Here is a 12,097-nt window from a genome sequence, read left to right as displayed (position 1 = left end):
GCAGCCCAGGCCCAGTGTCATGAGCTGGACATCTTCCATTTCCGTTGTCACTCTTGAAAGGCATGGCATCCATACCTCAAGCCCTGATTGTCCAGAGCATGACCGTTTGACCTTCAAGCTCCAACGTATACAGGAGATCCTGACAGCGGGGCTGCCTTCCTAGGCCTTATCATGTGCATGAAATGGTCACTATCTTGCTTACGCAGCAAAACCTACCCTCCTCCTACTGTTGGAAAGGATTTGGTCACCCAGTTCATAAAGCGCCATGGTCCAGGTTCAACCAAACACCGGTATTACATGTTGTCCAAAAGGTAGAAGCCTAGAAGCGTGTTTCGTCAGTTCCATATCCTAGAATGATCCTATTCCATGGGGTTTACTCACAGTACCCTCCGAGCTCGTCCTTCCACAAATATTGAACGTTGAATGCTGCATCAAGAGCAACGCGCTCCACCTGAGCAGGGGTCCACTTGCCACTCCGCCAGAACAGGATCTTTGTTGCTTTCGGCAGGTGGATGGGATGTTGCCCAACGTCAAGAGTTACGTGCAGTTTCGGGGAATACCAGAACAGGAGTTCATTCTCGGTAGTATCGTACACCAGGGTACAATCCCAGTCTTGCACATGGAAGGCTTTGTGGCCGAGCAGCAGATTGGCGTGATATAAAGGGTGAAGCATGAAAGTGCGCGCAGGTTTGCGGTCCGGATTATAGGCATTGATCAGCCTTTCTTTGTTGGAACAGCAGTCAGCAGAGATCGGGAAGCTACATGCTAAACCAACAGTCTTGCAAGCTTCACGAAATTTCCGAGTAGAGCACTAGCTTCCAACTGTCGTTTTGCCACCGTATTCCCGACCCATAGGAAGTTGACATGCGAGATTCCCCACTGATCTAGAGCTGCAGAATTCGTGAGCCAGTCCACGCAATCTTCGTACGTTCCAATGATCCCGGTGACTCTGATTGTTGGATGGTCTTTAATGTGCGCTTTCAGGGCATTGAGGCTATTTGACAGTGCCTCTGCAGAGACATCAAGTGCATGATAGTGGGCTTCCCTGCCCTTTTGGGCAAGAGCGGTGAGGATGCAGGCTGTCTTGTATAGGTTTCTAGAGCGGTTTCAGTACGACCAGGTCGATGGAGGCGGTTCACATTGGTCTGCAGCGGAATTGCCTACCCGCAGCCTAACTCAATCATGGCGAATTTCTCTGGAAGTTCCTGTGCCATGTCATATTTGTACGTATCAAGGATCTCCAACTCCCGCGCCCTGGGGTAGTAATCTGGGCTCATTGTCCATTCATTAAAATTCTTCAGCCCTTGATCGTCCCATAGGAGGAGAGAGGGAAGCGTTTTTGTTTCGGCCCTGAGCCCCAATAAGACGAAGTCACGGAGGTTCAGCAGCTCGGCTGATTTCCGGATATCCAGTAGGACAGGTGCATTGCAGTCGGTTGAAATCGAACCCATTATTAGTGTAGGGAGAGGATCGAATTCAATTTCTGTCACGATGGATGGACTTAGACAAAGAGCTTATAGAGAATCCCAACAATACTATCATATATGATCCAGTGGATCCAGTTGCTCATTCTTGTAGTTTGGGTGATCGTTCCTGCTCCTGAAATAAAGCTAAGGACTGCCCGATGAAGCCTGCATCATGCGGCGAGTAACCTTGCGTGATGGGGCAGCTATTGCTAATCTCGCCCCAACAGGCCCTACCCTTACATCTGAAGAGGTAGTGCAGTCTCCTCCTTACATTATATGGCGGTGTGAAGTAGGGAAATTTGGACGATTCGTGGTGGCTTGAACAGGTTATTTTTATATTGCTTATAGGCTAGCCGGTTACAATTCCAAGGACTTCAGGACTTGCGGTCTTCTTCAACGAGCTCAGCATCTCAAGTGCGTGCTTTTTGTCCAATTCCTCTTGCGATGCTTGTTTGAATTGGGATCCAGCCTCGCTGTCCGTACCACTTAAACAACAATTCTTCAGCCCGCTTTCTCGGCAGGATCTCCGCATAATCCCTGCCTTCGCGCTCCGGGGCCGCTGGAAGTCTGTTATTTTCAGGTCGGAGGCAGCGCAGATATTGAAGGATATCTGTCCAATTGTGCGGCTCAGCAAATGCGAATACTCTTTCCATTCGGACAGCGGGATCCAAAGCCGCAATCGTGTAGAGGCGGGCAACATCTTCAACATCCACAAACCATTCTATTTTTTTTATTGTTTGGAGAGTTAGTGGATATAATGCTTCACGGGTGAGTCGTCAGTGCTCGACGTACTTGGAGGAACCAATGAAATGACTTCTCCTTTACCCTCTAAAAGATCTTTTACCCATCTCATCGTTGAGCCACTGATCTCTTGGTGCAGGATTTTCCCAACCTACAAAAGTGAGCAATCCAGTCACATATTCCATGGTCAAGAGCTCGACTAGTCGTATATAATTTCTAGACTTACCGTGTACGACGCCACCACGACATTTAGTTCAAAGAGAGGTCGATGCTTTTTGACCCAATTCCACGCCGCTCTTTCTGCCTCAGTTTTACACGCAGCATAGATCGCCAGCCGTCTCTTCCATTGTAACGCGTCGTTGGAAGGGGCAGACTGGTCACAAGCCCAAGCCTCTCTAACAGCCTCGTCATTCCATGTATCTGTGTATTCCACAGGCTTAGAATTAGTTCTCTCCCATTGACTATCTGGAAAGGAGAAATGGACTGACGTTCAGTGATCTGTATGCCCTCTTGGTTAGGCATGCTTGTGTAGACGGCCATCGAAGAAGAGCCTAGAATGACCCTTCTGACGGAGCGCTGTAGGCTTGCGGCTTTCAGGACGTTGACTGTCGAGCAAATGGAGAGCGGAATAACGTTTTGTGGGCAATCCGTGATAGGGATGTCCCCCGCCTGCGGTTCTCAGTATTCTGCTGCTTCGTCACACTAATTAAACCACTCTAGCGGTGCAAGAGACTTACCAGGTGTAGGACGCCATCCACTCCATCCAAAGCGTGCTTAATCAGCCCAACATCATCAAAACCGGACAGGATGCATGTGGTGAATTTATTGCGTCCATAGATTTCCGCAAAGAACTGGTCTAGCCACGGCTTTTCATCACGGACAGTTCCTCGGACACGATAGCCAGAACGCAGAAGTTCATTGATGACTTGGCTAGCAATATATCCATTAGCCCCGGTTACAAGAATTAGGGAGCCAAATGGTAATGCCAAAGTGGTTCTGGTCATTTGAAATCCGTCCTAGCTAGCTGGCTATGAGCCCATAGAAGTAGCCATGGGCTACCGTTCGTCCTATAAGACTAATTTTTCTCCTACAATTTCTGCTGTTTGGCCATGGGTGGGCTGAAAGAAGCACCGAGAATGCGCCCTTACTTAACAGGTATTGTCTGTACCTCTTCTAAGGAACTTATTGCATCATATAGAAAATATAGCGCCCCACGTGAGTCACCCTTGCATCACCCACCCCCACCCATTTATACTCATAGTTCTGCTGGTCAAGGTTGCATACGATTCTTGAAGTGGTAGTTATCTGTGCCCACACCGGGAAGCGGTGTGGGTGCGCTATGAAGGCACAGATATGCCCTGACTTGCGTTGCTACATACCTCCATTCGTTTGGCCTGCCACATTGTGCGATAATTGTAGCATTGATATCCACCGCTTGAGGAGAACGGCCACGACCTGTCTAAAGAGTAGAAAGAAAAACAAGAGGGGGAATAAGACCCCGCTTCTACAGTGACGTTTTACGACGGTGGTGTTGGTGGGTGGTATTCATACGCTGACCGCTCCCTCGCCTTCAGAGATATGCAGGATATCAAGATATTGCAAGTAGATTCCTTCCCCCATGCTCAGCTGATTCACTTAATCTTTTATGCCAGGTTGGAGACATAGTGACGTGTTAATTAATTGATAACAATGAGACGCGGTCAAATATACAGTTCCGAGTTTGGGTGTCCAGCCCCAGTTGGAACCAAACCTGATCTGTTCTAATTAGGTGAGACGCCCCTTGGCCTAGATAGGCAGTCATTAACTAACGCCGGTCAGATTTAGTCTGGTTTAGTTTTAATTTGGGTTAGTTTTAGGCCTAAATTTGAATGGTTCTCAGACCTCAATTTCTCCTACGCCTAGGGCCTACCAAATATGCTTATATAAAACTATTATTTTTATATGAAATAAACAGTGATTACCATCATACGAACCTAGATCGAAAATATCATTCAATATCTAGAGGGTTGAATGGGCGGTGGGTAAAAGTCGTTTGTAAACCAGTGTAGATGAAGGTTGATGCATGTATATATATGCCATCCGCGTCATTGGATTTACGCTGTTCTAGAATTCCTCCCAGAAGCGGGCAGGGCTATTGTAGATGAACCGGGCTACAGAGAGAACGCTGCGGTGATCTTTCGAGACGTTTTGTGGCGATGGGCGATGCGTTTTGGTTCTCTCAATCTCAGCCAAAGCACCTTGTAGCTGTCAAGGTCATGGTTGGAAGACGCTAATATATCCTGCCAAATTCGGCTCTCACTCCTTGTGCCCTGCCAAGCGTGCAAACATAGGTAACATCCGAAATTTCCAAGCAAACTGGCTCCAGTGACCACATATACCATGACTGACGCCAGTATGATGGAGGACTCGAGCAATTATATAACCACCAAGGGTAGTGGTCTGTTTGCACTTGAGTTGTGGTTCAAATATACCCACTTTTAGCCACTTTCGAACAGCATATCATGATCGCCCCTTACAAGGGTATGAGAACGGCCCTTCTGGGGGATTCTTAGCAGCGTCTACTCTGCTGATTTATTGCAGGATTTCTATGCTAAGCTGATCTCAAATGTGGTGATTAATCGACCTTGTAATCCAACCCGAAGACCACAGTACCGCGACTACTAGCTTGCAATAGACGCCATAACGTATACCTTGTTCAATCACAGAGAACCGGCTTTGACCAGCCAAGAATCCGGCCTGGCTGCTGTGACATGACGCTGCGAAGAACTCTAAGCACTAGACTCTGGCTTCTCTTCAGAGTCAGTATTCCAGTATACGAAGTGCAGTTGTGCATGATTCCTAAGTCTACCGCATTTGTGAGCAGCTCAAGTTGACCATACCCAAGACAAGCTTAATAATATGGAGGAAGAGACTTCTTAGCATCAAGACAATATACGCATCCAACGCAAGCCCACTCAACGTTTAGTTTCTGGTATGCACCAGCTTTCCCTGAACCCACACCTTCTTCACATTCCGATCGTCACCACTCCACATCCACTTCTGAATCTGCTCCTGCCAAGTCTCATTTCCGAACAAATTAACGTTGCCCACAGGTCCAGACTTGGCAAGGATCCGACCAGGGAAGCCATGCACACCTGCCACATCAGACGGGCTCACAGTGTTATTATCCACAGCACCCAGCTCAATCAGTTGCGCATCCCAAATCATCCCCTTATCGAACCCGCCAATGTCATCCGCCATGTCGACGACTGCTGCACCGCCGCGCGTGGCTAGATAAAGACTCTCCTCGACGGAAAGCTTCTCATGCCCCGTCGATGTTGAGTTACCTGTCATCTCTTGGAAGTCGGTGCTATATCTTAGCAATCTAGACACCAGGCAAGCCTGTCGGGCCGCTTCAAGGATGCTTGGGCTGTACCCGCCACTCACATCCGTGCCCAGACCAACCGTGAGGCCTTCATCGAGCATGATGCGGACAGGAGCAAGTCCAGAGCCGAGGGCGGAGTTTGACGCTGGGCAGTGCGATATCTTGGAGCCACGCTCGCGGATGAGGTTGCGCTCGTTGTGGGTGAGGTGCACCCCGTGCGCGAGGATGGTGCGGGAGGTAAGGAGGTGAGCCTTGTCATAGACGTCGGCGTAGCTGGTTGCCTCCGGGAACAGTTGGTGGACGAGGTCGATCTCCTCGGTGGTCTCGGAAATATGTGTTTGGATGTGGAGCGGCGGGTTGTAAGATGCGGCCAGTTTGCCTAGGCTAGTGAGGGAGTGGATTGAGCAGCTTGGGGCGAATCTGGGAGTGATTATCGGGTTGATCAATGCTCCTTTCGGGTCAAGGGCCCGGATGTAATCGATTGTCAACTTTGTGGCGTTCAAGCCATCGTCGGCGGACTGGTCTACATAATATGGCGGGCATTGATCGCGGTTGTCCATGCAGACGCGGCCGATGAAGGCGCGTTGGCCGCGGGAGTGGCAGAGTGCAGCCAGGGCGTTGGTGGCCGGGACGTGGATGGTGGCGAAGTAAGATGCGCATGTTGTGCCATGGGCAAGAGTACGAGCGACGACTTGATCATAAACGCGCAGGCTCTCGGGGGGCGTGTCTTTGGGATCAGTCTCTTGGTTGTTTGGGTCTGACTTGGAGCCAAAGCTAGCTTCTAGCGGGAAGGTGTATTCATTCAGCCAGTCCAGGAGGCCTGCCGATCCAAACAGCCCAGTGTTGGGGAACTGCGGCGCGTGGATGTGGGTGTCTATTTGGTCAGTACTAGTCAATGGTCAACGAAGTAGATAGGACATACCGATGAATCCGGGAAAGAAGAACTCGTTTCGTTCGTCGACTGACTCCACAACTTTGACTTTGGTGGGTGGAGCGGCATTGTCATTAGTTGTGACATCGGCGTCAGTCCATCCATGGCGAGATAGGAACGACTGGAAGCTGGAATCGTCGCGAACTTGCCAATCATAGCCCTTGATACGGCCATCTCCGGAAGAGACCCAGAGGACACCTTGATTTCGGGCCAGCTCCGGCTTTGATAAACTCGAACTAAGCCGGGGGAAATGAATAAACGTACCGCGATAGACGGTATATGGATATGCGGTGGCCTTTGCCCCGGTGCCACAAGCATTAAGCAACACAAGGCACCAGCACAATGCAGGCCACACCACGGAAAATCTGGAAACATTCAGAAACATTGTAGAAATGGGTGCGGATCGATGGTCACTGTTCGGATCAGTCCATGATCCTAAAGGGGGCGCATATTGATATATCCTGAGAATGCTGCGGAAATGAACAGTCAGACTGAGCAGTACCAGAAGGGACACGCCTAGCAATTCACCGTGGAGTGTAAACATACATCAGCTGGATCTGAGGGCGGTCTTCGCCGCTGCAGCATGGCAATCTGAGTTCATGTAGGGACTTCATTGGCACTGAGCCTTTTGAGCTCGGCGTTCGGCCGTTTCCGACAGATTGTGCGTATTAGGGGCATATCAGAAAGAATGGCAGGTAAATGATGCGGGAGTGTATAGTAAGCTAATCATTGGCAAGAGGTGCCCTGAGATGTAGTCGCATTCGAGTAAGTGCATTTATACAAAGTATGATAAGTTAACTATATAGCTGGTCTTTTTGCACTGGTGAATAGAATACTAAATATGATAATATAAATGGATTTTGAGGTTAGGACTCTATGCGAGTGTAAACTCGCAAGGCTTCTGTATGCTATGACTGAGGGGTCCTCTTGTAGAGAATGAGTCAACTAGAAACTGCTTCATAAGGTTGGAAAGACACGCCCGCGCATGCGATGCCTGACGAAACATGAATAAACTAAAATGGAGAAAAAGGTCGGTAATTAAAAGTATTAACTTGCAAATCCTTTCCGTTTAAAGTGAGTGAGTGCTATCCTCGACGCACAACCCCTCTTCCGCACTGACCCAAACAACCAATTCTAGCGAAGAAAGTATTTTGAGGGGACCTTGCACGAGGGACATTTCTAGGGAGCCTGAGTCAATAGTTCAAACATGACTGGCTCAGCCCCTCTTGTCATTTATATTCCTAATGCCCCAAACATGTACCCATCCAACATCTCCACATTTGATCTGTAATACTATACAGTAAGTATAACACTATTATCAAGAATAGCTATAATGTGGCAACACTGGGAATGGAATACTAGACTTAAACTAGCTGTCTTATCTATCTTACACTATATTCAGAGTTTCGGAAGGACAAATACATTCTGGAGATCTGCTTGACTTATTTTAAGAAATTTTGCTGGAATGGCACCATAAATGCAACTACTCCTGGAGACTATTATCCAACCTTGAACTTAAATAGGTAAGGGGAAATAATTGAAGAGGCGGAGCTAGGGCGACAGAAAGCGCGATAGTTCATCGATGATTACTGATTTGGCTCTTTTACGACTGGCAATGAAGGCTAAGTATCTGGAAGACGAAGGATAAAAGACGTTACGGCACTTTTGACCGTCCGGAAATGTATAGGCTTGATATGACGCTGCCTGTGATCAATATCTTTGACGGGGCAAGGGCTGAAGACAAATGAGATTTATGCGCCTGGGTACTTACAATGTAGGCTGAGGGTAATGAGGCGGGCTAGGATAATGTATGTTTGATTAATCCAGAAGCTGCGTACATACTCATTCTGACATGGAGGAGTTACAAGCTGACTCTCGGCAATAAAAGGGAAATGACAATTTCAGGCCTATAGGTAGAATTACAAAATTACTGTTGTTAGGAGGTTTCTCTGGTGAGCGTCATAGCCTCCTGTGAAGGATAAATAGCCCATACTCGTCATTGGATAGATTGATATTATGACCTTCAGGATGGATTATACAGTTTCACAAATCAAGCTACATCCAAATGTTACTTAGATTATACACAGCTCCTGCAGCTATAGTCCTTCAACCGGTACCTAATTCCTTTTACACTGTGTCTTCTCCTTCCGTAGGGTCAAATGATCGCCAACAGAACCATCATCACCGCGGATAAACTCCCACTTGACCTCCTTCTCACTCAGCACAGTAAGCTTACTGATGCCGAAGTGCGTGGTGTCCAACAAGGCAGTGATATTCTGGAGGCCCTGGCCCTTGCTGAACTCACTGTGGCTCTCGATATTGCCAGCCATTCCGTTAACGATGTGGGTGATGGATTTGCCCGGGTTGGTGCGGTAGGTATGGTTGTTGACGATCGACGCCGAATCGATGGTTCCGTTGGCGCCGAGGGGGTACATGCGCTCGTACCAGTGGATGTGGCTGCCCCGGTTAGTATCTGCGTTGATGGCAAGTGAATGAGGCAACATACCCAGAGAGATAAGCATCAACACCATACTGCAGGAACAATTGCTCAAAGGCAGCACGGAGGTTCTTCTGGTAGCTCGAGTACGCGGAACTGTACATGGGCCGGTGGCTCATGACAAACACCCAGGGGGTCTTCTTGCGGTCGACGCTGGCGAGATCGTTCTTCAGCCACTTGTACTGCGCGTAGGACTTGGTATCCTTGAAGCTGCCGTCGACGGCGCCAAAGGGACCGCTGTCGGTGATGTAGGTCTCTGAGGCCTTGGGGTGGGTCTCGTTGCCCTTGATATCCGACTGGAACGGCCACTCGGGGCTGTAGGCGAAGTCGGTCTCGCCGTCCATGGAGATGAAGTGAGCGAGGCCGTAGTCAAACGAATACCAGAAGTTGCCGACGCCGCCGGTCTCAGGGCCGGGCATGCGGAAGCGATGCTGGTACGCGGTGAAGTTACTGCCTGGGTTAGCTGCTGCTGGGGACAGCGGGGGATGGATCTTACCGTTGGGATGGAGGGCATGTATAGTAGGTCAAGTTGGCCTTGGGAGCAGTGCCGTTGGAGACGCCGTTGTTTAGATAAGCGGTCAACGCGTTGCCGGGACCATCGAACTCGGCGCACGCAGCCTCGTGATTACCAGGTAGAACCATGTAGGGAATTTTGAGCGTGACATTTCCCAGCCACTGCTGCCACAGATCCCAGTTGGATTCGTAAAGCACACTCATATCGCCTCCCTGTGGACCACCCTGGTTGGGGATTTCACCCGCCGGCAGAGGCTTTTTGTACTCGTCCGGGATGGGACCTCCTCCTGGCAGCTCCGTGCTAGTGCCATTGTAGCAGAGGGGCCAGTCATCTTCACAAGGTAGGATACCTGAATACCAGTCATCGGCGTAGCTGATTGTATTTCTTAGTCACGGTTGACAAATAGATTGAAGGAGATATTACCTGATGTCACCGCCGTGCCAGGCAAAGGCGGTGCCCTCGTTGGCGGCCTTGACGAGCTGTTTAAACGAGCCGCCTGCATTTGTGTACCCCATGTCGTTGAGAACAGCCACGCTGAAGGACCGACGATCTCCCGCGCGCTGAGCGGTCTTGAAGCTCAGAACTTCAGACTGAGTGGTACCATTGGCAGCAGGAATCTGGTAGTAGTACGTTGTTCCGGATTCAAGCTTGTCGAGGCTGACCTCGTGGAAGAACTGGCTGCACTGAGTGACGGCTTTGATTTCGGAGCACGGTGGCGTGCGGTCATACCTATGAGAGTTAGCTTCAGTTTCCTAATTCAGTGGCAAGAACGTACGTGTGCGTATATCCATGAGCGATTTGATCGAGGTGCTTGGGATGCTTGCCCCATTTCACAGTAGGCCTCACACCCAGTCCAAACGGCGTCTGGTAGTGAATGTGCATACCACCCGGCAAATACGACAGCGAAATCACATTGACATTGTTCTTGGGATTCGCCGTCGCAGGCTTCACGGCAGGAGGTTCCACCAGACGGGGGAAGCCTTTTCCATTGCCATTAACGGTTGGATCAACCCAATCGCCGACGGGAACTGCGGGACCGGTGTACGGATAGCTCTCGTCCACCACGGGACGGGCCTGAGCGGCCGTCGCAGTAAGGGAGACAAGCAGAGCCCAAGCGGTGGTTGTCTTCATTTTGCGGCCTTAATGAAGACAGTTGATCGATTGACAGAATTCCGATCCATTGAAGCGATGGACAGATTTAAATCAGTCCAGCTGCTTATCTATCTGTTGGAGACGCAATCTCCGACGGAAGTCCGTTGTCAACAAGCGTGTCACACGTGCAAATGCCGAGATCAGCAATTGGCCAAGACTAACAGGGAAGTACTAGTGGCTTTAGTGAGCTCGTATCCAAGATATCTAACTTGGCAAAGCTTCGGTTAAGCTTGGGTTAGCATGTGCCGGCTGAGAGCGATCACCATTGGCTGATAACAATCAGGGCCAGGTACCTCCCAAGTGGACCAGCCGAGAAAGCCATGCCCATTGGACCATGGACATATTGTTGCTTGCCATTGATTGGTAGTGACATGCTGTGGTACTATCTAGAAATGCATACTTCCTGGACTCTGTCATAAATGATGATATGTCGTGAATATCATAATATCTGCCGGACTTTCCTAGGACGCTTTGATCCTCTTTCATTACGTTAAGAAAGCCCTGCCATACCATTGGGTCTTATTTAATAGTTCTAAGTGATGTCGACGGCATTGTTTCGATCCACCTGCTCAGTTATAAGAGGTTTGGCGGTAGAGCAGCAAAAAGTGTATATCGTCATGATCTCCAAAAGGGGAAGGTGCTCACAACTCTTGGCCCCAGCGGAACATGAGGCGTGAAAAGGATCGGCAAACTCCATGAGGACATAGATCTTATCTTGAAAGATCATGCAGCAAAAATGTGCCGATCACGCTGAAATTGATTCCTTGAGGGCATTCAACTCCTGCTGGCATTGTTGGACCGCCTCAACATTGTCCGCCTCTCCTTGCAATACCCTCTTCAACTCGCAGATTGCCATCTCCATCTTCTTCACCTCGTCAATCTCACCTATAGTGCCATTTGGCATCAGACCAATCTTTTTCTCCATAGTTGTAACTGCTTTCTCTCGCCGTTAATAGCGTCGCCCGGAATGCCGTAGTCTCGTTCAAATAGTCGGTTTCCTCTAATGCAACCTCCCACTCTTCCGACATCAGTTCAATAATATCCAAACCCTTAGATATATGCAACCATCGACGTTCGTCAAGGCCGGGGAAATGTACGAGTAGGTTGCGCCCTTTGCCGTAACCTTTGCAGATACACGAGTATATTGAAGTTGAAAGCTATTTCAAGCGATGAGTTGTCTAATAAAGTACTCATCAATTGTGAGGATTTCTACCATGCTAGAATGATGTGGTCTGACAACCGGATATGACAGTCGTGTTGCCGATGGGTCTAGCACAGCTTCCAATACTGGAGCGAGATTTTGTAAGATTAAATCAACTGCTTAAGCAATTGTACCGAAAGATTAATAGGGTCCCGACTAAACTGAAGTTATCCGCGTTGTCAGATCATATTCCGACAGCTTCAGATAAATCAATGTCGGACGCTTCTCGGC

At 49.2% G+C, this 12,097-nt stretch overlaps 3 protein-coding genes across 3 annotated transcripts; all 3 read right to left on the bottom strand.

Annotated features, from left to right (window-relative positions):
• Positions 1 to 293: 293 nt before the first annotated feature.
• Positions 294 to 3,211, bottom strand: ALT_6060 (aldehyde reductase 2; the record flags this gene model as incomplete). Its single annotated transcript, XM_033555689.2, has 9 exons — positions 294 to 319; positions 382 to 719; positions 776 to 1,096; positions 1,165 to 1,500; positions 1,950 to 2,187; positions 2,259 to 2,358; positions 2,434 to 2,627; positions 2,696 to 2,876; positions 2,945 to 3,211. 9 exons carry the CDS (start codon positions 3,209 to 3,211, stop codon positions 294 to 296), a joined length of 2,001 nt encoding a protein of 666 aa, XP_033411580.2.
• A 1,957-nt stretch (positions 3,212 to 5,168) lies between these two features.
• On the bottom strand, positions 5,169 to 6,887 carry ALT_6059 (putative guanine deaminase; the record flags this gene model as incomplete). The annotated part of the gene is made up of 2 exons (XM_089600020.1): positions 5,169 to 6,445; positions 6,494 to 6,887. The coding sequence occupies 2 exons, from the start codon at positions 6,885 to 6,887 to the stop codon at positions 5,169 to 5,171; spliced, it is 1,671 nt and encodes a 556-aa protein (XP_089455482.1).
• Positions 6,888 to 8,619: 1,732 nt separating this feature from the next.
• Positions 8,620 to 10,644, bottom strand: ALT_6058 (purple acid phosphatase family protein; the record flags this gene model as incomplete). Its single annotated transcript, XM_033555692.2, has 5 exons — positions 8,620 to 8,959; positions 9,009 to 9,449; positions 9,496 to 9,885; positions 9,937 to 10,242; positions 10,289 to 10,644. The coding sequence occupies 5 exons, from the start codon at positions 10,642 to 10,644 to the stop codon at positions 8,620 to 8,622; spliced, it is 1,833 nt and encodes a 610-aa protein (XP_033411583.2).
• Between the last annotated feature and the right edge of the window lie 1,453 nt (positions 10,645 to 12,097).

Source organism: Aspergillus lentulus (genome assembly GCF_001445615.1).
Source record: "Aspergillus lentulus DNA, contig: Alt12, strain: IFM 54703, whole genome shotgun sequence".
Classification (NCBI taxonomy): domain Eukaryota; kingdom Fungi; phylum Ascomycota; class Eurotiomycetes; order Eurotiales; family Aspergillaceae; genus Aspergillus; species Aspergillus lentulus.
This window is presented reverse-complemented; position numbering and strand designations above follow the sequence as displayed.